Source organism: Symphalangus syndactylus, chromosome 1 (genome assembly GCF_028878055.3).
Source record: "Symphalangus syndactylus isolate Jambi chromosome 1, NHGRI_mSymSyn1-v2.1_pri, whole genome shotgun sequence".
NCBI classification, from domain to species: Eukaryota; Metazoa; Chordata; class Mammalia; order Primates; family Hylobatidae; genus Symphalangus; species Symphalangus syndactylus.
This window is the reverse complement of record NC_072423.2, coordinates 141,523,303-141,550,536: the sequence shown is the minus strand read 5'-3', so window position 1 is coordinate 141,550,536 and position 27,234 is coordinate 141,523,303. Positions and strand designations below refer to the sequence as shown.

The following is a 27,234-nucleotide window of genomic DNA, read 5'->3' as shown; positions in this document are numbered from 1 at the left end:
TGGTGGTGGACGCCTGTAATCCCAGCTACTCGAGACGCCGAGGCAACAGAATCTCTTAGATGGAGAATCTCCTAGATGTTTTCCATCTCTTAGATGGAAAACAAATCTGGAGTTTTGGTGAAAAGGACATTGATTCTGGCTAGAGGAGATAATTATAATAATAGCGTAGTTATCTTTCTGTGGGTTTCACGTCCAGAACATTTAAAACATTTAAAACCCTTGCTGGGTCAGGGATTTAGTCATCTTTGCAGCAACCACGAAGGGCATCCACCAAAGCGCTTTCCAAGTACTTCATTGCTCAATAAACGTTTGTTGGGGAAACCGGTGAAATAATAAAACGTGGACGGATTTCGGAAAGAGAAGGAACCCCCGAGCTCACACTTTGCACGATCACCCCCACCAGTCCCAGGAGTTTTCGCGTAAATCGAAGCCTGGGGAGTGAGCCGCAGGCAGCGTCTCCCGGGGAAGGTGTTTCAGGCCGGCCTGGCTGGAAGGTGCTTCCCGCCGCCTCCCCGACACTCTCTGCTCTTCCTCTCAAACTTCTTCCCAGCCTTCCACGCCGGGGCACGCCCAGGGACCGCCCATTCCCCGGGACCGCCCGTCTCCCCGCCCCCGCCTCCGCCCCCGCCAAACTGAGCAATACCCAGAGGATGGAAATGGCGAAGTGGCCTAGAGCCTGCCCGCTCCCGCGCATGCTCCCTGACTTCACCAGGGTCACGCTGCAGCCCGCAGAAATGAAAATCCACTTCTCCGCATTTTGGAGCTGACCTGGAAACGGTTCAAATGCTCTGGCTTCTCGGAAGAGGAGGGGACCGGGCGGTAACGAGGAGCCAAGGGGAGGACACTGCTCGCAAAACCCGGAAAAGCTTTCCCGATCCACTCTGCTAGCCTCCGTGCGCCTCCAGACATGCGCAGTAGCCTCCCCCGCGGTGGCGGCGGCGGTGGCGGCCGTGGAGGCTGAGAGTCCAGAGCCGGACGTTCCGGCCGCTTCGGGCTGGCGGCTGGAGAGCGCCGGGGTCATGTCGGCCCAGGGGGACTGCGAGTTCCTGGTGCAGCGAGCCCGGGAGTTGGTGCCGCAGGACCTGTGGGCAGCCAAGGCGTGGCTGATCACGGCCCGCAGCCTCTACCCGGCAGACTTTAACATCCAGGTGAGGTCCCGGCCGTGCATGCGGCCGCTCTGCGTGAAGGTGCGTGCTCCAGTCGCCCAGCCCAGAGCTGCGCCTGTCTGGGGGCTGCCGCCTCCTGCCCGGCCCCCTCCTTTCTCCCCTCCCACTCCCTCCTCTCTCCCCTCCCATCCTGCACCTTGCTCCTACACCTTTCACCCGCCTTGCTCCTACACCTTCCAGGAGCCCTCTCCCCAGTACTTGAGAGACGGCCGACCCCACTTGAGGTCGGGTGTGCTTGGGTCCCTGGGGCTCAGCGTGCCATCTGGCCTAGACAGCACATGATCGCCACTAGCAAAAGGCCATTCGCTCCTTCATTCATCATAATGGCAGCAGTTTGTTCGGGGTCTGCGACTTTGGAAACATTATCCCACTTAATCCTGGGAGCCTGAGATTGCAAGTGAACCCTAGGGTCACACTCTAAGCCCAATGGCAAGGCTGCCATGTATGTGGCGCTGTGTCACCAAGGCGGAGCTCCACTCTCAGGCACCCCTTCCCGCGGGAGCACCAACGAGCGATGCTGAATGAGCTGGGAGCCTTCTGGACAGGGGTGAGTGACCAGGGTGCCTGATGTGTGTTGCAGTATGAGATGTACACCATCGAGCGGAATGCAGAGCGGACCGCCACCGCCGGGAGGCTGCTGTACGACATGTGAGTGAGACGCTTGACATCACTTTTACTGCACTGAATCTCTCCATAAGGTTTTGTTTCTCTCTGCAGAAGTAGGAGTTGGGGGAAGATCTTCAAGTTCATCTACATCTTCGATACCTAAAGCAAACCTAGTAAGGAGTCCAGGCCTGCCATAAATTGCTGACATGGCTTTTGCAGAAGAGTTTATTATTCTTATGTTTTATCCTTGTTAAAACTTCTGTTTCATCCTTGTTAAAACTTCTGTTTCATAATTTATTCTAGAAATAATATGTGCTCATTACAAAAATTCAAACACTACTTGTTATAGAGAATAAAAAGTGAAAGTGCCTCCTAAACTCAACCAGAGTTAAGTTTTGTAGGCAGTATATCTATATATATATACATAATGCATAAATAGGGTTTTGGGCGGAAGGGGTTACAAAAGTGAGAAGACCATACTACCCTTGCTCTGATCTGCAGCATGTTTCGTTTACTCACTCTCATGGACTCCTTCCCATATCAGTATGTAGAGATCCACTTCATTCCTTTTCATGCCTGTGTAGTATTTCGTAGCCACTCTTTTCTTGGTAGACATTTCAATAGATAGTTTTAAATTATTTGAAATTATATTTGGTGTGTGAACAATTTTGTAGTCATATTTCGGTGTTTTTCTGTGGAATAAATTCTAAGACATTTTCATAGTCAAAGTTTATGCGCATTTGAAAATTTGATACGCTATGAAATTACTCTCCAAAATGTGATATCCCAGTCTACATTACCACCAATGGTGTATAAAGAGTGTGTTTTCCCATACCCTTCCCAACACTGGATATTATTAGTCTCTTTTTAGTTCTTGCCACTGTGATAGGAGAAAATGGTATCTTGCTATTTTTAAAACAAATTTGTACTACTCGTACTGTTAATAAGATCCAGTGTTGTTTCAGCTGTTCTCTTTGGCTATGTTGTATTCTGTGATTTGCCTTTGCCTATTTTTTCTTTCAAATAGTTTGTTTTATTCTTGTTGACTTTCAGGAGTTCTTTCTATATTATGGTTACTTGTCTTTTCACCTATAAAATCCACTAAAGACTTATGTGAGTACTCTCATTTTTATAAATCAAGTAACTCTTATTTTTACATTTTTATTTTGGTTTGTTTTGGCACGTCTAAGCATTCACATGGAATAAAGGAAAATTTTTCACCAAATGCTAATGTTTTTTTTTCTGGATACTGTATAGACTTTGACATTTTAATTTAATGTATTTATTTTAAAAATAGGTTTGTGAATTTCCCAGACCAGCCGGTGGTGTGGAGAGAAATCAGCATTATTACATCAGCATTAAGGAATGATTCACAGGACAAACAAACCCAATTTTTAAGAAGTAAGAATAATGGTGTATAAGTTACCATTTCGGGAATTCCAAATCATATATAGTAATTTCACACACAGAAAAGTCACACCTGGGGTATTGGTAACCATATGTACGTTTTATTCTTGGCAACCAAAGTCTGTAATAATGTCACTCAGTTCCTTGACTTGCTTAGAACCCTTTAAGCTTCTTTAAAGTATATGGATTTATCAGTGAGATGAGGAATTAATTGTATATATTTTTAACAGGTTTTACAGTAACCAGATAGCAGCTATATATTAACCAGCTCTCCACAAAACAGGAGAGAAGCTTTTAGTAATTTAGAAGCTTTCTCTTTAAACTTCTCTATGTTGCTGTAGTCAATGAAAGATTTCAAATTCTAGATAAAATAGCAAGTAGATGCATAGGTCATTTGAACTTCAACAAGCACATGCTCTCTATCTCAACCTGCAACAGGCATTCTTGTGACCATTCACATACATCATTGTTTTTTGAATTTGATCAGTCTTCCAAATATTTTACCATTATTCAGCAAACATCCTGTGCCAGGTACTGTCGGCCCCAAAAGGCTGCCAGGTTGCAGGTGAAACTTAACCGCATTGATTTCACATGTAGTGTTTACTGTTCTGTATATGAAAATGCCTTACTCAGCACTTTTGCTGCAGTCTTTTCTGTCCGCAAGAAACTTTTAAAAGTGAAATATGTTTCATACAGGTTTATTTGAAACTCTTCCTGGTCGGGTCCAGTGTGAAATGTTACTCAAGGTCACGGAACAATGCTTCAACACGTTAGAACGATCAGAAATGTTGCTTCTACTTTTGAGGCGCTTCCCTGAAACGGTGGTGCAGCATGGGGTGAGATTTGATTCTTCCACTTCTTTTAATATAAAATACAATGGGTCATCAACAGACTCATCAATATGGTGAGGAGCTACAAAGCAGAAGTTTCTGAAGAGTACTGGTTAAGATTGAACTGAAATAAAAGGTTCTTTGTTAGTGAAGCTAAAAGGACATTCTTTTTACCAAATTTCCTAAGTTTCCAGGAGAAGCTGTTTTATCAGGAAAATCACCAAGCTCTCACAGTACTATTTATTTGCAATCCATATGGCTAAAAGTAATCTTTTTCCGTTGTATTCTACACTGTGCTTTTGAATTTAACGTAGAGTTTATAGTCTTAACAGAGGTGTTTTTCCTGTGCTTCTGCCCTATGGAGACTATTTTCATTCTGTTCCTGTGCCTTCCCTTCATCTGTAATAATTATCGAGTGCTATTGGCAGGCATGGGAAAGTGCTAGTTATGTCATATCTTCCTAAATCCCCTAAAGTAAATGGTATCCCACTTTACAGATGACGAAACTGAGCATTTTGTGTTTTAGTAACTTCCCATAGCCAGTGAGGTGTCAGGTTTCAAACCATTCACTGCATTCGTTCATACTCTGCGGCTTATTCTTTCCCATGCCATTTTCTGGTGTCTGGCCCTGGTTAATCATTTCCGTACCTGCTTGTGTTAGTCTCCTAGGGTTGCCATAACAAAGTACCACAAACTGGGTAGCTTAAAACAACAGAAGGGCTGTCACAATTCTGGAAGCTAGAAGTCTAAAAGCCAGGTGTTGGCAGAGCCATGTTCCCTCTGAAGGTTCTGGGGAAGAATCTTTCTTTACCTCTCCCTGGCTTCTGATGGTTGTCAGCAATCTTTGGCATTCCCTGGCAGGCAGCTGCATCACTCTTCCAATTTCTGCTCCATCATCACATGATCTTCTTCCTTTTGTGCCTGTGTCTCTACATGGCCATTTTTTTTTTTTGAGGCAGAATCTTGCTCTGTTGCCCAGGCAGCAGGGTAGTGCCATGATCTCGGCTCACTGCAACCTCTTGCCTTCAAGCAATTCTCACGCCTCAGCCTCCATGGCCATGTGATAAGGACACTAGTCATTGGATTGAGGGCCTTTCTAATCCACTATGACCTCATCTTAATTAATTATATCTACAAAGATGCTTTTTTTTAAAGAAAGGTAACATGTATATGAGGTCACATTCTGAGGTTCTGGGGGGATATGAATTTGGTGGCACTGTTCAGCCCAGCACACTTTCTGGTCATAACTCTGACCTTTCACCTTCTGTGTGATGTAATCTTTCACACTTTTCCACTCCTGTGGCGCATCCCTGTGTGGTCGCAAGGAAGTTGATACCAATGTCTTGGTGGATTTGGGTAAGGGACCATCTGCTGTGCTAGAGCATCGGTAATGGAAAGGTAGCCTTAAAACTCAGACCTTTCTGTCCAGTCTACGCCAGACTGTATGACTGGCTACTCCTGAGAACTTATCTTGAACGTGATACGTTCTATGTTGATGTATCTTCATGTAGAGAATAAACTTAGTTTCTTTATTTCTTAGAAAATCTCTCTACCTCTGTATTATCATTTGAACTCCAGTTCCATTGCTTCCTTTACATTTCTGTAGACATTTTGTTAATTCTTTTTCATCGTTAATTAGAATTTTGCTAATTGTGAAGAGAATAACCAAGACAGAGTAGTCAGATGTTCAGGTGAATTTGGCCTTCTAGGGTGTGTGGCTGGTGCATTCTTTTATTTTCCAGTCTTTAAAGTGTGATTATTTGTTTCTCAGATAAGTTTGATTACACAAACTGTGATAAGTAAAAAAAAAATGCCCCATTACTTCATATAGTTCTGACAACTTATGCTGTAACACATTTAAATGATTAATTTTGTTTTGAAATAGGTTGGCCTTGGGGAGGCACTGTTAGAGGCTGAAACTATTGAAGAACAAGAATCTCCAGTGAACTGCTTTAGAAAATTATTTGGTAAGGAAAATTATATTCTATATTACTTCTATGGTAAATTAATATGCTGAGTTAAGTGTTGGTTCAGGGATAAGCTCATATATGGAAGGTAAAGGAACTCTGTGTTATGGCATTTAAGTTCTTATTTTTATTTAGAAAGCATTTTAGCTGGGCACGGTGGCTCACGCTTGTAATCCCAGCACTTAGGGAGGCCGAAGCGGTTGGATCACGAGGTCAAGAGATCGAGACCATCCTGGCCAACATGGTGAAACCCTGTCTCTACTAAAAATACAAAAATTAGCTGGGCGTGGTAGCGCATGCCTGTAGTCCCAGCTACTAGGGAGGCTGAGGCAGGACAATCGCTTGAACCCGGGAGGCCGAGGTTGCAGTGAGCCGAGATAGCGCCACTGCACTCCAGCCTGGTAGCAGAGCGAGACTCCATCTCAAAAAAAAAGCATTTTAAACAACTTCTAAACTTTTGTTATGTAAGATTTGATACCTCTGAAGGAATATGCATAAGTGTATATGTAAGTATGAAGCATCATAATAAACAAACATCTGAATTCAATGGAAGAACTGGACCCTCACCCACAGCATAGAACTGCCTGTGTGTTTCCTCCCTGACTCCAGCCACTGGTGTCTCTCTGCACAGCACATTTTGAATACATGAGTCATAAGGGATTGTTCCCCCTATATATTTTAGATACTACATCGAATGAACTCTGAAAGCTTTTGTATTTATCGGAACTCTAGGTTAGACAACCTAATTAATTTATTTCTTCTTTTTCTCCTCCAACAGTTTGTGATGTCCTTCCTCTAATAATTAACAACCATGATGTTCGATTACCTGCCAATTTATTATATAAGTACTTGAACAAAGCAGCTGAATTTTATATCAATTATGTCACTAGGTCTACTCAAATAGAAAATCAGCATCAAGGTAAGTAGGAATACCCTGTACTTTTATTTAAATAGGCTTTAGTAATATTGCAAAATTCAGAAACCCCTCAGTGTTCTGATTATTCTCCTCTGGATACTTACCAGTTTGGGAGTGTTTCAAAAGATGGTATCTAGAAAAAAAATACTAGAGTTAAAAGATGAGGCTTTTCTGGAAGCAATGCCACCCCTTGATCAAAACAGTCTTCTGGCTGAACTGTAATGTTATTGCATGGAACATTACACATGTACCATGATGAAGTAGTGGAAATTACTTCTTGCTCATACCAGTGGCCTGTTGTCGGTCCTTGAGCAAAACATAAATGTGTTGGAATTCTGTGCTCTGTGCGTTTTCATGGGGAGTCAGACTTTCTTTATCAGGTACCATGTCAACAGTAAGTCATAATGTTAATTGTAGGCTACTTTTTTCTTACATCTCAGGCGCCCAGGATACATCTGATTTAATGTCACCTAGCAAACGTAGCTCTCAGAAGTACATAATAGAAGGGCTGACGGAAAAATCATCCCAGATCGTGGACCCCTGGGAGAGGTTGTTTAAGATTTTGAATGTTGTTGGAATGAGATGTGAATGGCAGATGGATAAAGGAAGACGGTAATAAATAGCTTATTTCCAGAATTGTCTATTGATTCTTTTGGATCCTTACAAAAACAAAATCATGCTTTTTAAATCTGTGTAATGCGTAGGTATAGTTTTTGGGCAAATTTTGTGACACTCAATACTTGATGCAAAAGAGGATGATTTTTCATTTTATCAAAACATTTCTGTCCGGGCACGACGCCTCACACCTGTAATTCCAGTGCTTTGGGAGGCTGAGGTGGGCAGATCACTTGAGGTCAGGAGTTTGAGACCAGCCTGGCCAACATGGTGAAACCCCATCTCTACTAAAAATACAAAAATTAGCCAGGCGAGGTGGTGGGTGCCTGTAGTCCCAGCTACTTGGGAGGCTGAGGTGAGAAAATCACTTGAACCAGGGAGGTGGAGGCTACGAGGAGCCAAGATCATACCACTGCACTCCAGCTGGGTGACAGAGTGAGACCCTGTCTCCAAAAAAGAAAAAAAAAAAAAACAGATTTCTAACTGAAATGTGAACTCTTAAGACGATGTTGTGTTTGAACCTCTCCTAGCTACTTCAGAGAAAAGAGAAGCTACTTAGCATGTTTGTGTCATGAAATCTTGATCACCACCCTAATTCACAAGGGAAAAGTTACCATTTATATTGGACAATAAAGAATAGTTGTACATGCCTAGGGCAACATTCGGTACATGTAATGGTACCACCAGAGCTTTTCTTTAGACTTTTTGCTGACCAGCCCAGAGTAATCGAATAAGTTTCATCATTCCTTCCTTTTTAGAAGCTATGGAGATATTTTGCATAGAATGAAGGATCTCTGCAGATACATGAACAACTTTGAGAGTGAAGCACATGCAAAATATAAAAACCAAGTGGTGTATTCCACCATGCTGGTCTTCTTTAAGAATGCATTCCAGTATGTCAACAGCATACAGCCGTCTCTCTTCCAAGGTAGGTTTACAAATTTTAGAGTGTCCAAAAAGCCGGTTCATACCGTGGGGATGGTAAGGAAGATGAAAGTGTTTATCCACTGTTGCTGGATCCGAATAACTGTGGGGTGGTACCAGTCCTTTTTATAGTTGGCGATTGAGTTTTGTTTAGTTTGGTTTAATTGGTAGTTTTTATGTAAGTATGTTTCATTAAAAGTTTCTGTATCAAAGGGTGTAATGGTACTGCACAACTAAATACAGGTATCAAATGCCACTATTTTGAAAATAACAGCAGGCTGGTCACTGTGGCTCACGCCTGTAATCCCAGCGCTTTGGGAGGTGAGGCCAGCGAATCACTTGAGGTCAGGAGTTTGAGACCAGCCTGGCCAATGTGGTAAAACCCCATCTCTACTAAAAATACAAATATTAGCTGGGCATGATTGTGGGCACATATTTACAACATATTTAAATATATATTAACAACATATTTAAGTAGATTTCATGAAGACATCACAATAGGCAAAGATTTATTAAGTAAAATATCCATTTTATGTATAGAGACTATATGCATAAATATACTGTAGAAAATTTGAAAAATAGAAATAAGAGTGAAATCACCCACAATCCTTCCAGTATAATGCAGCAGTCGTTTTTACGTATTGCCTTATAATATTACATATATTTAGATTTTGTTTGGAATTTGTAACCATAATGTAAATATAATTTGGTAGTCTTTTGATGGTACTTTAATGACTCATGATCATTATAAAAAATTTGCAGATACATAACAAATGCAAAGAAGGAACTGTCACTTGTATTCTGTTACTGACAGGGAGTCTTTAACAATTTGGTATATATCTGTACAGTCTTTTTTTTCTATGTGCATATACTTGTTTGTTTACCTAATTGAGATCACACTGAACATATTTTTAATGACGTTTCTCATGACAGTTGAGTAAGCTTCTCCCTTATTTTAAGTATTCTTTTCCTAGCTGCATTTTTATATTTTTTTAAATTTTATTTATTTATTTTTTAAGTCTCGCTCTGTCGCCCAGGCTGGAGTGCAGTGGCGTGATCTCGGCTCACTGCAACCTCTGCCTCCCGGGTTCAAGCAATTCTCCTGCCTCAGCCTCCCAAGTAGCTGGGATTAACAGGCGCATGCCGCCATGCCCGGCTAATGTTTTGTATTTTTAGTAGAGACGGGATTTTGCCATGTTGCCCAGGCTGGTTTTGAACTCCCGAGCTCAGGCAGTCCACCTGCCTCAGCCTCCCAAAGTGCTGGGATTACAGGCGTGAGCCACCGCGCCTGGCCTCCTTGCTTCATTTGTAAGTGTTGGTGTTTTTCCCCGTCCTTAGGTCCTAATGCCCCTAGCCAAGTTCCACTGGTTCTTCTTGAAGATGTATCGAACGTGTATGGTGATGTAGAAGTTGATCGTAATAAACACATCCATAAAAAGAGGAAACTAGCTGAAGGAAGAGAAAAAACCATGGTAAGGCTTTCAAATATACTTATTAACAGATTGGATGGGACGCTTTGCTAGAGATGAATCTTTGTAAAATATGGCTTTGGAGCTAAATCGATAAAGCTTGGGTTTTAAAATTATACGATATATTAATAATTACTAAGTCAGTGGTTCTCCACTGGAGGTGATTTGCCCTCAGGGGACATTTGGCAATGTCTGGAGACATTTTTGGTTGTCACAGCTTGGTGGGGAGGGGCCAGGGATGCTGTTGAGCACTTCACAGTGTACAGGACCACCCAAAAGTTCTGTGAAGAGGTGGAGAACCCATGGTATATGTTCCTTATACATGTTTTGACTGAATGGCATTGATTCAGTTTAAAAAACAAAAGCAAAATGGCATCGGACCCCTAGAGCAGGGTGCAGTGTGGGGTACTGGCTCTTGAGAATGGAAAGCTCTGAGGTGGGCAGGGCAGCAGGAACAGCATATGGGCAGATGCAGAAAAGATTTCATGAAGGAGGTCAACATTTGAAATCAGTGCTGAAAGACGAAGGGTTTTGTGGGTTGGAATTGGGAGGTAGATTTTGCTGAGAGGAAAAAGTTTGCACAAAGATGCAAGAAACCTGAGAATGTGAAGAATTGTCAGTCCTCTAACCTGAGCAGGCAGTGCCCCGAGCCCGTCCCTGCCTCCTAGCCTCTGCCCATTGAGGCTGTGCTCTGCGGTTACCGTGCTTTTCCCTTGGATCTCTGACCGGCTAGGTCCTTGTCACTTGGTCCCAGCCCAAACGAGTGTCCCTCTGACACTTCTCCTGAACACCCATCTGAAGTAGCTGTCCGGTTCTCTCTACTGATTCCTCTGTTTTAATTCTCTGTGGCATCCTCCTTGCTGTCTGTTTTTTCTTGTTTATTCACTGACTGATTTATTGTCTATGTCCCTTCTTCACTAGAGTACAAGCTCCGTGGGGCCTAGCATTTTTTCTGCCTCATCCTCTACCATACCCTGGGCATCTGAGTAGTGCCTGGGCTGGAGCAGGTGTGTGGCGAGCATCCGGTGAAGGAGGGAATTCCCATTGATCCCTCCTGGGTTTGGTGTCCAGGCTATGGGATGGCTGTTTAAACCTGGCCCAGCTGTTCTTCCTTCCGGTTTTTTTTGCCTGTCAAGCACTCATCTAGCAAGCCCTGTTCTCATAACCTGGCCTTCCACCCAATGCGGAATTTCCATCCATTTTTGTTTTCATGGTCTTAACTGATTTTGTCCTGATTTTCATTCTATCCCTGAGTCTTCCCCAACCTGATGCAGATCTAGACCTCAAAGGCCCATGAGCTCAGTTCACAGATATCTTGCTTTGCTTACAGTGTTTTGTTTGTTTAAATAACCTAGTATTTAAAAATTAGAAACCAGGCTGGGTGCGGTGGCTCATGCCTGGAATCCCAGCACTTTGGGGGCCAAAGTAGGAGGATCACCAGCCCAGGAGTTTAAGACCCACCTGGGCAATATAGTGAGACCCCATCTCCATAAAAAATGCAAAAAAAACTAGCTGGCTGGTGGCACGCACCTGTCATCCCAACTGCTTCAGAGGCTGAGATGAGAAGATCCCTTGAGCTCAGGAGTTCAAGGTTCCAGTGAGCGATGACCATACCACTGCCCTCCAGCCTGAGCAACAGAGGGAGACCCTGTCTGTAAAAAAGAAACAAAAGATAGAAACCTAGCATTTCTCATAACAATCCAGATTTCTGACTTCCTTTTTGTAATTAGGATATCTAATCATACTGGCCCCGGTGGCAACCCACAACTGGAGTTGGGGGGTGGCCAACATCAGTTCTCCAGCCAGCTTGTATCACAGGCTCATGTGACGTCATAAGTGGCTGGTGCTGGGACGGGCCTCTCCTGTGGGCATCTGTCCCCCACCTGGTGCATTCTTGCTTCAGAGCACACTCTCAGTGCTTCAGAGTGTACTTGCACATTTCAAAATCAGTTTCTTTAAATGTAAAAACATTCGGAACTCACACTAGTCCCACCACATCTGGGGTCCTTTCATAAATTCCTGATCTCGCGTTGAGGCAGGAATGTTTTCCGTAAGCTGCAGCACTAGCAGACGCGCCATGCATGTTCGTGTATTATATTAGGTTGCCATTACTTGGCAAAGAACAGACCCCTGGTGAAACAGTACCTGGCAGATAGGGTTGTGTGTTTTTTTTTTTTTTTGGTAGAGACACGGTCTCTCTATGTTGCCCACTCTGGTCTTGAATTCCTGGGCTCATGCAATCCTCCCACCTTGGCCTCCAAAATTGCTGGGATTACAGGGGTGAGCCACTACACCTGGCCTGGTAGACAGGTTTTCATTGGAAAGGGTGTGTTTTTCCCAATGCAAAAACATTACTTAGGGAGGATAAGAACATGCAGCAGAACAGTGGGGTAGGGTAAAGTCACCAAGCATAGGGACTAGCAGGAAGATACCAAGCTCAGAAAGTGGAAAGAAAGGTGGGCAGTGGAGGGAGGTGCCCACAGCTTCCTGTCCACCTTACCTGAGATGAACTTGAGGAATGGAGCTTTTAGTGACAATAGTTGCACATATTTTTATTTATTTCTTTATTTTTTTAGGTTTTCTTTTTATTATTATTATTATTATACTTTAAGTTCTAGGGTACATGTGCACAACGTGCAGGTTTGTTACGTATGTGTACATGTAGTTGCACATATTTTTAAATGATCTTTGTGGAGTAAAGATCTGCAGGAAGAATTTAATTTGGGTCATTAAATCAGTAAAATGACCTAAGTGGAATAAAAGATTCAGAAAATTCTCAGCAAAATAAAATTCAGTGGAGCCGTTTTTACCTTTACTTTTTTTTTGGCAAAACATCTGACTCTACCCAGCAGTATTTCCAATAATTGCCTTTCTCTGTAGCCCTCTCTTTTCTGTGGGGTTTATATTACTTAAGATGAAGAGCAAGAAAAGTAGAAATGTGTATTGTAAAATACAGAGGGCTTTAGTAGGTAAGTGCAGACAAACGTACTTTCTGACCAGGACCTTGCACTGGGGGAGGAGAGCGCCAGAGGGGTGACCAGTGAAGGGGAGTCACACGCAGTGAACCAAAGATAACTAACAGTTATTCTCTGACATTATTTCTTAGAGGACGCAGGCTTTAATTTTGTTATTGTTGAGACAGAGTCTTGCTGTGTCGCCCAGGCTGGAGTGCAATGGTGAGATCTCTGCTCACTGCAACCTCTGCCTCCTGGGCTCAAGCAATTCTTGTGCCTCAGCCTCCTGAATAGTTGGGATTACAGGCACGTGCCACCATGCCCGGCTGACTTTGTATTTTTAGTAGAGACTGGGTTTCGCCATGTTGGCCAGGCTGGTCTCAAACTCCTGGCCTTAAGTGATCCGTCCTCCTTGGCCTCCCGAAGTGCTGGGGATATAGGCATAAGCTGCCACGCCAAGCCTCAGGCTTTAATTTTATCCCAGTACATGCCAAACCATTATTTGGAAGCCAATTAAATCATGTCACGTATTAGAAAAAAAAGTAAACTATAAACAGGTGCTGTTTAAGCCGTGTCTCTCAATGTAAAAATCTAAATTTTGACTTTCATAACATTGATCTTTTTTAAACTTTGTTCCAAAACCACCATAAGCAAACATAAGAATTTAGCATCAGAAAAAAAATTCACTCAATTTTAAAAGTAAAAATGGAATGTGTGAGAGTATAAAGACAAAAATTATATATTAATTTTCAAAGCTAAATTGTTAAATTCAAAAAATTGTATGTATGTGATATCCTTTGATATAAAATTCGTACCATGGGCAAAACTGGCAGCAATAATATGTTTCCATATATGACTATATTTATAACTGAATTAACCTTGTTCTCCACATTCTTTAAGCAGAGTTCAGACGATGAAGACTGTTCAGCGAAAGGAAGAAATCGTCACATTGTAGTCAATAAAGCCGAACTTGCTAACTCCATTGAAGTGTTAGAAAGCTTTAAATTGGCCAGGGAGAGCTGGGAGTTGCTCTATTCCCTAGAATTCCTTGACAAAGGTAAGAAAGCGCATGTCATTGGTGCTGTTTAATGTTTTTTGTAAAATCATTAAGCTACTTGAAACGTCAGGTAACTTATGGCAAATTAAGTTGATTACAGTAGTTCATACATTTTTTTTTTTCTTGTTTTGAGACGGAGTCTCACTCTTTTTCACCCAGGCCGGAGTACAATGGCATGATCTTGGCTCACTGCAACAGGCACCTCCTGGGTTCAAACAATTCTCCTGCCTCCGTTTCCCTAGTAGCTGGGACTACAGACACGTACCACCATGCGCAGCTAATTTTTTGTGTGTTTAGTAGAAACAGGGTTTCACCATGTTGATCAGGCTGGTTCTGAACTCCTGACCACGTGATCTATCCACCTCAGCTCCCAAAGTGCTGGGATTACAGGCGTGAGCCACCGTGCCCAGCCATATTGCTGTTTTTATCTGCATTAACTCCATTGTCTGAAAAACTCAAAATCCAAAAACTATAGGAAGCCTATTTTCCTTTGAGTATACTGGGTATTTTGACATTGCTTAGAAATCAGTAGCTAACTAAGGTATTCTTACTATACTTTGGAATCGGGGCCCCTTATTTTACTTTTAGCCGTGGACATTCATCCCCTGGCTGCAGTCATGTGTCATACAGAGCCCTTGGCCAGATGTGCTGTGTCATCTTTTCTAAGTAAATTTAGCACCATTCAGTTTCTCTTTGTTACATTTGGGATTGTGAACACATATGTGACAGTTCTGGAGGAGATCTTTCCTTTAGTTAGAAATTGATTTTTTAAAAAATGAATAAAACCTTTTAGTGTCATTGTATGTTTGTTATTTTAATTAGGTCAAAATAAAATGGGCCAGGCAAGATGGCTCATGCCTGTCATCCCAGTGCTTTGGGAAGCTGAGGCAGGTGGATCATTGAGCTCAGGAGTTAGAGACCAACCTGGGCAACATGGCAAAACCCCGTCTCTATTAAAAAAAACAAAAACAAAACTTAGCGGAGAGTGGTGGCATGTGTCTGTAGTGCCAGCTATTCAGGAAGCTGAGGTAGGAGGACTGCTTGAGCCTGGAAGGTCGAGGCTGCAGTGACCCATGTTAGGGCCACTGTACTGCCAGCCTGGGCGACAGGGAGAATGTCTCTAAAAATAAGATAAAATAAAAATAAAATGGGACCTTGTTTTGGGGAAAGCAAAGTAGCTTAAAAGATAAATGAGGAAATACATGAAAAGCGCTTTAAACAGTTCTTGGCACCTGGTATGTGCTCAGTAAGTTGTTAGCATCTACAAAATATTGCTTGTGTATTACTGTTAAGTGTTGTGTGTTTCTTCTCTGCTTGAAATTCTAGAGCAGTGTTTTAGAAATCAAAGTCAAAGTTACTATACATTTTTGGTAGTTTGTCTCTGTTCTCTCTTACTGGATTTGTTAGTTTGTTTTCTGCTTCTGTGCTACATATACTTGGTAAATTTATTCTTAAATTCTTACTCAGAATTTACAAGGATTTGCTTGGCCTGGAAGACGGATACTTGGCTTTGGTTAAGAATCTTCCTCACTGATATGATCATCTATCAGGTAGAGTATTACACATATTTTAAGTACCTGTGTCTGTACAGGATGGCTATGGTGGCAAACCAGCTTTCCCATACAGAATGTGTCATGTTCCCTCTTGGGCTAGTCCACTGCCTGCTGACACCTGTTCTGTCTTCAGTGGCTGAGGGGGTATGGTCCATTTTCCTTTCAAAGTAACTATGGGCCGGGTGCCGTGGCTCACGCCTGTAATCCCAGCACTTTGGGAGGCCGAGGTGGGAGGACTGCTTGAGCCCAGGCATTTGAGACCAGCCCTGGCAACATAGTGAAACCCTGTCTCTAGAAAATAAAAAACTTAGCCCAGTGTGGTTGCATGTGCCTATAGTTCCAGCTGCTCAGGAGGCTGAGGCGGGAGGATCACTTGAGCCCAGGAAGTCAAGACTGCATTGATCCATGATAGCACCACCGCACTCCAGCCTGGGTGACAGTGAGACCTTGTCTCAAAAACAAAACGAAACAAAAACTCCAAAATGACAAGCCTGTACCTTCTGTGTTACTTTTGGTATATCCAATCACATCTCTCTGTAAAAGTAAGATTTTTACTTTTCCGTAAAGGAGGATCACTTCTCACCGTCCATCTCTCTCTGCTGGTGGAGTCTGCCTGGCTATACTGTTCTCCAGCATCTTAGACCTAGAATGGAGATAGTCGATAATTTACGAATGAGGGGGTATTGGAATGGGCAGGTTGCTGCTTCCATCCTTCATAAAGGAGAAGTGGTGCTTATAGTAAAATATTTCTAAAGAAATGTTATATCCAAAATGTGCTGGATCACAGGGCCTGGTTATTTTCTTTAGTCTCAAGACCTAAGACCAGAAAGAAAAATCTTCATCCTTATAAAGTACCGCCATAAAGAACTCCCACCTGGCTTTAATTAAGTTGATTTGATTCTATTGCCAAGTCTCCTTTTCTTCCTCAGATGATCGAACCAAGCTACCGTCTTTGTATAGTTGCTTGCTCATTGCTTCATGAACCCTGGAAGGGTATTTTTTAAATTTCTTTTTTTAACGGCGATGTTTTTCCCCTCCTTGCTATTCTGTCTTTCTTAGGGTCAATATAAAAAGGCGATAGCCAGCCTGCATCACTTAGCAGCTCTCCAGGGATCCATTTCTCAGCCACAGATCGCAGGGCAGGGGACCCTGGAGCATCAGAGGGCGCTCATCCAGCTGGCGACGTGCCACTTTGCGCTAGGGGAGTACAGAGTGAGTACTGCACGCATGCCTGCTGCAGGTGCATGGGGCCACCTGGCCTTTCTCCTTTTCTTAGCGCGGCTTTTCATTCAGTGCACGTTTGTTTCAATTTGATCTTTCTGCCTAGATTTATTACTTAATCTGCTAGTGAACATCACAATGATTTTGTTTTACGTAATTTTCTCTTTACTTCAGCTTCCCTGAAATAAGGCGTCAGTACTTTTTTAAGTTTCTTGTTCATTGTTCCATTTGTTGGAGGATGTTTCTTTTTATTATTATTTTTCTTTTTATTATTATTACACTCTTGTCTCTTCTGTTGTACTTGGAAACACAAGGCCATTATTAAGTGGGAAATGGAGGATTTATATTTAGCTTACTCAAACCTCAGATTTTCTCTTTAAATGGTAATAACATGCTGGGTGCGGTGGCTTCTGCCTATAATCCCAGGACTTTGGGAGGCTGCGGCCGGCAGATCACCTGAGGTCAGGAGTTTAAGACCATCCTGGCCAACATGGTGAAACCCCATCTCTATTAAAATACAAAAATGAGCTGGGTGTGGTGGCGGGCACCTGTAATCCCAACTACTTGGGAGGCTGAGGCAGGAGAGTCACTTGAACCTGGGAGGTGGAGGTTGCAGTGAGCCAAGATTGCACCACTGCACTCCAGCCTGGGTGACAAAGCAAGACTCCCATCTCGAAAAAAAAAAAGGCGATAATACCTGATAGGGGTGTTGCAGGAGTAGATTTATAAATGGGTGTGTTTCCTCCAGGAGACTCTCCCTACCAGGCTGCCCATCTCTCTAAACTAGAGCTTCACAACCCTGTGGGCATAGGTGGGTTCTAGAGGTGCCAATATATGGATCCTGCAGCCTTTGGGGCAGTCAGCCATGACCTAGGGCTGCTGGGGCCACCCAAGGTCAATTGCTGCCAACCCTGAGCAGCCACACACACATTACTTTCAGGGTGTGCCACAACATGAAAAGGGTTGGGAAGCATGGGTTTAAATCCCCACTTCCAGGAGTTCAACAGTGAGAACACATGGACACAGGGAGGGGAACATCATACACTGGGGCCTGTCAGGGGGTCGGGGGCAAAGAGAGGGAGAGCATTAGGACAAATACCTAAGGCATGCAAGACTTAAAATGTAGATGATGGGTTGATAGGTGCAGCAAACCACCAACGCACATATATATGTAACAAATATACATGTTCGGCACATATATCCCAGAACTTAAAGTACAAAAAAAAATAAATAAATAGAAAATTACCCAGAGACCCAGAGATGTCTCTGGCCTTTTGCATAAAAGAAAAAAAAAAAAGCTCCACTTCCTCCTCTGGAAAATAGAGAACAAAAGGATTTGCTTGACACAGATAAAAGGCTCATTGCATGGAATCTGACTGTTGTTAGGAGAATTTGAGTAGATAGAGGGGGAGTGGTGATGTGGACTGTCTGGATCAAGGCCAGCCTGCACAGAGGCACTCGAGGCTCCTCTCCATCAGCACTGCATCCGTCCCGTGCCTCATCTGTGTCCTAGACCAAACCTCTGGCCCTCAAGTAAATCACCTAAACCCATATATAGCCCTTCCCCATGTCTTTCTCTCCTGCCTGAAAGGCCTCTTTTCTGCATTCCAAATCCTTCCTCTCTTAAAGGCTTAGGTCAAGATAACCTTCCTGCCTGAAGCTTTTCCTGCTAGTTTCTCCTGTGTGTATTTTCTCCTGCATTTTAAGTTATGCTCTATATCATACTCCTTAGACCTCTGCTACGTGTTTTCTTTGTTAGTTTTTCTATGCAGTGCGTTAGTCAGTATCTTTCAGGCAGGGACATCTTCCTTTTGGCTGCTTCTGTGCTGTTGAACACCTCAGTACTTAATGCTTGGTTAATTTGTAAGTTTTGTTTTTTTAATAGCAAAGAATGGATTATTGTTCCCTCAAAGGTCTAGTACATAGATTTGAGTCTTATTCTTTACTCTTTCTGTATTCACTGTTGAGCAATGGTAATGATCACATAAAGAGGTAGAAATACAGACCTCCATGTACACATTGCCTGATTGTATGCTGCAAATATTTTGGTACTTTATTTGATTTCAGTTCAGAAAGCTTCAAGTTAGTTCCTTTTTGGTCTTTTCTGCTGTAGATGACATGTGAAAAAGTCCTTGATTTGATGTGCTTCATGGTACTCCCCATTCAAGATGGAGGCAAATCCCAGGAGGAACCCTCAAAAGTAAAGCCCAAATTTAGAAAAGGTACAGTGACATGTTTTATTATTTCGTAAAAATAGCTTTAGAAAGCCAGGCACGGTGGCTCACACTTGTAATTTCAGCTACTGGGAAGTTGAGGCGGGAGGTTAGCTTGAGCCCAGGAGTTTGAGACCAGCCTGGGCAATGTAGTGAGACCCTATCTCTTAAAAAAATTTAAAAAGAAAAGAAAAATAGCTTTAGGACCCAAGGCTGAACAATGTTTTACAGTTCCTAATGAGATAATACTGCTGCAGGGCTTGACAAATTGTATAAAAAGTTAATCCCTTTCCAAGTTTTTCCTTGGCTCTGATTTCATGAGCAGCTGTAAATGTCTTTCTTCCAAAGCTCTCTTCACTTCCTGAGTTTGTTATCTCTTTGACAAATTTCAGTGAACTCTTTTTCCTGTCTTTACAATTCTAGAAAAATGTGTAGATGATTAATTAGGAGGTATCTGTCAGCACATCCCTCTGAACCCATTCTGAGCTTCAGCTCAAGCTTCATGTTGCTTGAAAAATGAAATGTACAGCTGATCTGAGTTTGTTAGAAAAAGATACATAAATTAAACTTGAAAATAGATGACAGGAAAGAATAATGCTAAGAGCAGAAGTCAATGAAATAGAAAACAAAATAGAGAACATTAATAAAACTAGTTTTTTTTGAAAAATGTTATAAAATTGATAACCCCCTAACAAGATCGATAAGGAGGAAGGTGAACATAAACTACCAGTATCAGAAATGAGATAGGGAATGTCACTACAAATCCTACTGAAATCAAAAGGACAGTGAAGGAATACATTATGAAAAACTTTATGCCAATAAATTCAACAACTTAGATGAAATGAAAAAGTTTCTTAAACACAATTTACCAAATTGACACAAAAAACAAATAGAAAATCAGAGTGTTCTGCCAGGAATGGTGGCTCATGCCTGTAATCCCAGCATTTTGGGAAGCCAAGGATGGCAGATCGTTTGAGCCTAGAAGTTCGAGACCAGTGTGGGCAACATGGTGAAACCCCATCTCTACTAAAAATACTAAAAATATGAAAATTACCCGGGTGTGGTGGTACACACCTGTAGTCTCAGCTATTCAGGAGGCTGAGGTGGGAGAAGCATTTGAACCTGAGAGGCAGAGGTTGCAGTGAGCCGAGATCACACCACTGCACTCTAGCCTGGTCAACACAACCAGACTCAAAAAAAAAAAAAAAAGGAAAGAAATCAGAATGTTCAAGAAAGAAAGAAAGAAAAATAAATCAGAATGTTCCCTTAGCTATTAAGGAAATTAAATTTGTTATCAAAAACCTTCCACAAAGAATTCAGGTTCAAATGGCTTTACTGGTGAATTCTATCAAGAATTTAGGAAGAAATAGTGCCAATTCTACACAAACTCTTATCAGAAAATAGAGGAAGAATCCCAGTTCAGTTTTAAAGGCTAACACAATAACCCTGATAGTAAAACCAAACAAGAGTATCACAAGAAAAGAACTTTAAAGGCCAGTATCCATCATGAACTATAATAGGGGTCAAATCCTTAACAAAATATTAGCAAATTGAATATAGCAATATGGAAGGACAATATATTATGACCAGGTATACCAGGAATGCATAGGCATTTGAATATACAAAAATCAGTGGCCAGGCGCAGTGGCTCATGCCTGTAATTGCAGCACTTTGGGAGGCCGAAGCAGGAGGATCACGAGGTCAGGAGATCGAGACCATCCTGGCTAATACGGTGAAACCCCGTCTCTACTAAGAAATGCAAAAAATTAGCCAGGCGTGGTGGCAGGCGCCTGTAATCCCAGCTACTCGGGAGGCTGAGGCAGGGGAATCGCTTGAATCCGGGAGGCGGAGGGTGCAGTAAGCCGAGATTGCGCCACTACACTCCAGCCTGGTTGACAGAGTGAGACTCCGTCTCAAAAAAAAAAAACCAAACAAACAAAAATCAGTGTAATTCACTCCATTAGCAGACAGAAGGAGGAAAATCATGACTGTCTTAGTAGATGCATACAGAATTCAATATCAGTTTGTCATAACAAAAATCTTAGCAAACTAGGAATAGAAGGAAACTATTTTTTAACATCAAACTTAACTATGAAGTATTGAATGCTTTCCCCCACTAAGATTAGAAACAATACAAGGATGTCTGCCCTCACCACTTCTGTTCAATAATCTGGAGATTCTAGGCAGTACAGTAGGCAAGAAAAGTGAATAAAGGCATAAAGATTTGACAAATATGAGTACCTTTGTTCACAGTTACATATTTTGGCCAGGCATGGTGGCTTATGCCTGTAATCACCGCACTTTGAGAGGCTGAAGCAGGAGGATTGCTTGAGCCCAGGAGCCCAAACCAGCATGGGCAACAAAGTGAGATGCCATCTCTACAAAAAATTTAAAAATCAGCCAGGCTTAGTAGTGTGCACCTGTAGTTCCAGCTCTCTAGAGGCTGAGGCAGGAGGATCGCTTGAGCCCAGGAGGTCAAAGCTGTGGTGAGCTATGATTGCGTCACTGCACTCCAGCCTGGGTGACAGAGAAAGATTTCCCTGTCTCAAAAAACAAAAACAAAACACCTAACACAGTTACATATTTGGGTATGTAGAAAACTTGAGAGAATCTCCACAAATTCCCAAGGCTGGGCGCAGTGGCTCACGCCTCTAATCCCAACACTTTGGGAGGCCGAGGCAGGTGGATCACTTGAGGCCAGGAGTTTGAGACAAGCCTGGCCAACATGGTGAAACCCCATCTCTACTAACAGTACAAAAATAAGCCAGGTATAGTGGCACACGCCTTTAATCCCAGCTACTTAGGAGGTTGAGGTGGGAGAATCACTTGAATCTGGGATGTGGAGGTTTCATTGAGCCAAGATTGCACCACTGCACTCCAGCCTAGGCAACAGAGTGAGAACTTGTCTCAAAAAAAAAAAAAAAAAAAAATTTCAAGACGTTTTAGTGTATAAAAAATCAATTCAATTTCTATGCTATTAATAAGCAATTAGAAAATGAATTTTTTAAGATACTGTTTCTAATAGCATCAAAAAGACATAAAATACTTAGAGGTAAATTTAATGAAAGATATGCAAAACCTCCACTTTTAATATCAGAAACATTTCTGAGAAAAATTAAATATTTTTGAAAATGGACAGATCATGTTTCTATATCAGAAGATTCAATATTATTATGGTGCCAGTTCTCCCCAAATGTATCTGTAGATTCAATGCAATTTCAACCAAAATTACAGCAGACCTTATGGGTTTTGGTGGTTTTTTGCTAGAAGTTCACAAAGTGATTCTAAAATGTAAGTGGAAATATTACATAATCTAGAATAGTCAAAACAGTTTTAAAAAAGACAGAATTAAGTGACTTATACTACATAATAACAAGACTTAATATACAAACATAATAATCAATACAGAGTTGACAAAATATTGATATAAGAATGGAGAATCCAGAAATAGACCTGCATAGATTTGATCAAATGATTTTCGATGAAGGCCTCAAAGTAATTCAATAGGGAAAGGAAAGACTTTTCAACCAATGGTGCTGGAGCAGATTACTTTGTATATGTTTGAAGTTTTCTATAACAAATGGTTAAAAAAAAAAAAAATCTAGCCCAGACTTCTTCAAAAATTAAGTATTTGTGCAGAACAGAAAGTTTCTGGTTGAAACTCATGACCCTGTAGATGAAGACTCACAGCTTTAGAAACACTAATCTAAGGTGTACAAGTAGGAGGCAAGGTATATCATTAGGTAATGACATGTTCTATTTGGTAATGGTAAGTTAGTTTCCAGAGTGGTTGCATGACTTTATATACCTACCAGAAACCAATTAGGTGAATAAGACTGACCTAGCTGACTTCAAGACTTATTTTAAAGCTTTAGTAATTAAGATAGGGTAGTATTGGCACAGGGGTTGACCAGTGGAACAGCATAGAAAACTGAGAAATAGATGACATTAAAATTCAGTGGGGGAAGAATGAATTTATTCAATAAGTTGTACTAGAACAATTTATTATCCAAATGTAAAAAAACCACAATAGAAAAATGAGATCCCCTCCTTCACGCCACATAGACATCCTTTAAATTTTAAGGTTGAAATGTGACAGCAAAATCTCTAAAGCTTCTAAACTTTTAGAAGAAAATTTAAAAATAGAAAGATTAGTAAATTTGATCACATTAAAATTAAAATACGAACAAAGGCTATTACAATCAAAGTGAAAAGCTAAGCCATAGACTGCCAGCAAATTGTCTATCACACAAAGTCAACAAAAACTTAGTATCTACAGTTTTGAAAGAGCTCCTTCAGACCAATAGGAAGCAATTATCCAGTCCCCATAGAAAAACAGGCAAAGGACAGGAACAACAGATTCACAGGAGCAGAAATCCAAATGGCCAAAAACTATTTGGAAAGATTCTCAACCTTTTGTCATATGGGCAATTCAGAATAAAACAATAAGCTACCATTTCACACACATCAGAATGCAAAAATTGAAGAGGATATGAAGGAACACAGTGCCACGTGCTTCTGGAAGGTGTATAAAGTCATGCAACCATTCTGAAAACCAACTTCACATGGCCAAGTTGAACGTGTCATTACCTAATTATTAAATGTACCTCGCCTCCTAGTTGTATACCTTAGATGAGTGTTTTTCAAGCTATGAGTCTTCATTTATGGGGTCATGAGTTTCAACCAGAAATTTTCTTTTTTAATGAGATAGAATTTAATAATATTTTAAGAAGACATCTCAGATAAGAAGAGTGACTATTATTCCATGCACCTTTTGTTTTGGATATATCACATTATGTAAGTATGTGTGTACAGGATCCCATGTGAAAAATATATTTATTTCTTGCTATCTTGCCTCTGAGTAGAGAAAGATAACAGACATAAAGAACACAGACCAGAAAGGAAAGATTGGGATCTTGCTTTGCAAGCTGTTGCTTAAAGTTCTTTCCACAAATGTACAAGAATATGTAAGAATGTATATTTATCATTGTAATAGTGAAAAATTGGAAATGTCAATATCCTCCGCAAAAGGAATGCAGACAACAGAATACTATATAACACTGAAAAATGAATGAACTGGAGCTACATGTATTGATATTGACCAGTTGATAAATCTGAACCACATGAAGTTGAGTAAAAAAAGCAATTTGCAGAAGGATACATACAAAATGACGCCATTTATATAGTAGACTGAAAGCATGAAGAACAGTCCATTGTCGTTTATGCGTTTAACAGTCACAGGAATGACAACCACTGCCTTCAGAATTATGGCTACCTCTGGGATGGAAGAGAATGGGATCAGAGAAGGTTACACAATAGGCTTTAACTGATTTTGTGATTATTGATAATAGAAATGTTTAAAATTAAGATATTAACATTTCATGAAGCTGAGTGGTGAGCACACCAGTGTTATATTCTCTGTATATAACTTTCTGTATATTTGAAATGTTTTCTCATAAAAAGTATTTAAGTAAGTTTAGGAAAGAATATTGATAAATGAAATCTAGAGACCATCAAAAGCCAGTTTCACCATCACAAAGTATAATTGTGTTTCAACTATAATTGAAATCGTGTGACTGCTGCATATTCTTTTTGTTGTTGTTGTTAATGAAAGCATCTTAAACAGTTGCCTTTCAAAGCTGTTATCTTTGATAATAATATACATTAACCTAACATTGTGGACTTCTGTTAGGTTCGGATCTGAAGCTCCTGCCTTGTACCAGCAAGGCTATCATGCCATACTGCCTGCATTTAATGTTAGCCTGTTTTAAGGTAAGCTTAAAGTTGATTAGCTTGAAAAAAAAATTTAATTTCAAATATTATTCTCATGACGTGAGAACTTGAGAACCTTGCTAAGGATTGTTATTTTAGTACTTTTGAGGGCAGGCCCAAACAGTTAGCAAAGCACATGAGCTACTAATTAACAAATCTATATTAAATAATGACTGCGCTAGGCAAAGAGAAGTAGGAAGTTCTCCCCATCCTCAAAAAGTGTAATAGTGGGACAGATATGCAAATAACCTTGACTGTTGTAGTGTTTGGTAAATATTTTATCAATATAAATATATTAGCTACAAAGAAAGGGAATACAAATTGCAGTTAGGTTCATGGAGAGATGATGAGTTTGTCATTGTAAAGGTGTGCTAGATGAAGCATGTTAGGTATTGAGATCAACACCAGTTAACGGCCCAACATTTGGGAAAGTTCCAGGACTTGAAAGAATGCCAAGGCCCTTGGCTGCAGGTAGAGCAGAGCCTTAGAGCAGGGAGCCTTCATTGTTTCTGGAAGGTTTGTTGGCCAGAGAGTAAAACATTGGGTCTCCACTTCAGTGCAGTAACTCCCACTTAACTCATCATCCATATCACTTTTTTAGGGCAACAAAAACAATTTAAAGTGTGATTTTATGCATAACCGCTCATTTGAAACAAAAACTCTTTTGACCATTTCTTTAGTTCACACTTCTGCTTATTTCCTTGTGGCTCGCTGCCTTTCCTTCCCCCTAATCCCATGTTCTCTACAAACAGTTCTCTCCGGGATGGCCTCTTGCCCACCTTCTACTCCCATCTGCTCCCGTTCAAAGAAATCTCCAGATTTATTTCTCCATTACACAAGATGAATCAAAGTTCTCTGCCCCTGATTCTCATATGCAGAAGCTTCAGGCCCACCCATGTGCAACTCCCATCTACACACTGCCAGCAGCTGTGCAGAGGGAGCCTGAGGCTTCTTTGGTTAGAATCCGCCCTCCTTAGAAGGCAGCTGTGATGTTTACCAGCCATTTCGTTTTGCCTTTGTTTCCTTCTTACTCTAATGACCTTTATCACACATTTGCATATACAGCATATTTTTGGAAAGTGATGTTTGCTGTATTTCAGATTACCCTGTGACTTCCTTTTCTTTCTGTCTTGTATAAATCTTTGTCTTGCAGCTTAGAGCTTTCACAGACAACAGAGACGACATGGCACTGGGGCATGTGATTGTGTTGCTTCAGCAAGAGTGGCCACGGGGCGAGAATCTTTTCCTGAAAGCTGTCAATAAAATTTGCCAACAAGGAAATTTCCAATATGAGAATTTTTTCAATTACGTTACAAGTATCCTTTTTTCTTGTTTAAGCATAACACATTCTGATTTTCTTTAGAATGAATACATGATACAAAAAGAATGAACCATTCTGGATAGAAATAATGATTTTTACTATTTTGCAGCGAAGAGAAGGAATGGGGATTAAAACTGGGGCTGTGGCAGTTGATCTTCTGAAAGTCGTAAAAGACACGATTCAAGGAATTGCAAATCTTACAACCCTCTTCCATTTCCCACTGCTAGGTGACTTCTAAGAAGGTACCCAAAATGCCTCCAGTAATAGCCTACAGGTTGCTGATAGGTCCAGCTTGCCCGGCTTAGTCATGGAATATAATACTAATAGTTCCTCTTCTTCCATCTATCAAAAGAATGCCTCCTGTGGCCTGCTGTGCCCTGCAGTCACTTGTTAGGGCACCCTGCCATAGCTGTCCTAGCTACCAATGAGTACCCACCAGAGATGCTGTACAGCACAGTAGCTGCTTCTGACATCAGGTAATGCTTTATTTCACAACGCTTATTAGGGAAAGACCTTTGAATTAAAGGTTAGTTATCAATTTGTGTGTTTTTACTTCATTGCTTATCTTATTACATTATTTCTGAATCATAAGGACTATAAATGATATTCTTGTTCAGGTGCTCAGAGCAATAGTTTTTATTTTTATTTTTATTTTTTAGAGTTGGGGTCTTGCTGTGTCACCCAGGCTGGAGTGTAGTGGTGTGATCATAGCTCACTGCAGTCTTAAAAACTCCTGGGCTCAAGAGACCCTCCTACCTTAGCCTTCTGAGTAGCTAGGACTACAGGTGTGCACTACCATGCCAGACCAAAGTAATAGTTTTTAACCATGGTTTGGGACATATCTTTTGAGAATCTAATGAAAGTTACATAGTTTTTCACTAGAAAAATGCATATATGAATGTCATCGACATATTGCATAAAATTTGGGTGACTCACAGGAGCTTCATCCTCTGATGCATCTAAAAACCCTTGCACCCCAGTTATGAAGAAGTAATCACTTGATTTTTATGAATTTTATGTTCTGTAACACCAAACGTTCCTCCCTACTTTCACCTCCTCTTTCATTTCTTATTAAGAAAACAAAAAAATTTTGCTCTTGTGACCATGTAGTATTAATTATTATCGATATGGAAAACATGTTGTCCTCATGCTCTTTAGCCTGGCACATCTCATGCCAAGAGTTATCTGTGCAAGGCAGTTTAGTGGGTATAAGAATCAGGTTTTGGCATCAGACAGATCTGGG

At 41.2% G+C, this 27,234-nt stretch overlaps 2 protein-coding genes across 16 annotated transcripts in view; one reads left to right on the top strand and one right to left on the bottom strand.

Annotated features, from left to right (window-relative positions):
* The window catches only part of CSGALNACT1 (chondroitin sulfate N-acetylgalactosaminyltransferase 1), a 415,609-nt gene extending 414,741 nt beyond the window's left edge, over positions 1 to 868 (bottom strand). The window contains exon 1 of one of the 2 annotated variants that reach the window (XM_063637633.1): positions 769 to 868. The gene's annotated coding sequence lies outside the window, so the exon portion shown is untranslated. Of the gene's footprint in view, positions 1 to 379; positions 560 to 768 lie in introns of those variants that run through there. The other variant, XM_063637658.1, reaches the window with a different exon arrangement.
* INTS10 (integrator complex subunit 10) overlaps positions 821 to 27,234 on the top strand; it is a 32,904-nt gene continuing 6,490 nt past the window's right edge. For 3 of the 14 annotated variants that reach the window (XM_055286296.2, XM_063637620.1, XM_063637628.1), the window contains exons 1-15: positions 842 to 1,148; positions 1,747 to 1,814; positions 3,070 to 3,173; positions 3,876 to 4,015; positions 5,895 to 5,976; positions 6,755 to 6,895; positions 7,333 to 7,504; positions 8,266 to 8,435; positions 9,770 to 9,903; positions 13,758 to 13,911; positions 15,379 to 15,461; positions 16,524 to 16,676; positions 18,799 to 18,907; positions 24,591 to 24,670; positions 25,824 to 25,986. In XM_055286296.2, coding sequence (XP_055142271.2) covers positions 1,020 to 1,148; positions 1,747 to 1,814; positions 3,070 to 3,173; positions 3,876 to 4,015; positions 5,895 to 5,976; positions 6,755 to 6,895; positions 7,333 to 7,504; positions 8,266 to 8,435; positions 9,770 to 9,903; positions 13,758 to 13,911; positions 15,379 to 15,461; positions 16,524 to 16,676; positions 18,799 to 18,907; positions 24,591 to 24,670; positions 25,824 to 25,986 — 1,882 coding nt within the window. In that variant the 5' untranslated portion in view covers positions 842 to 1,019. The other 11 variants (XM_055286285.2, XM_063637617.1, XM_063637627.1 and 8 more) reach the window with 7 other exon arrangements.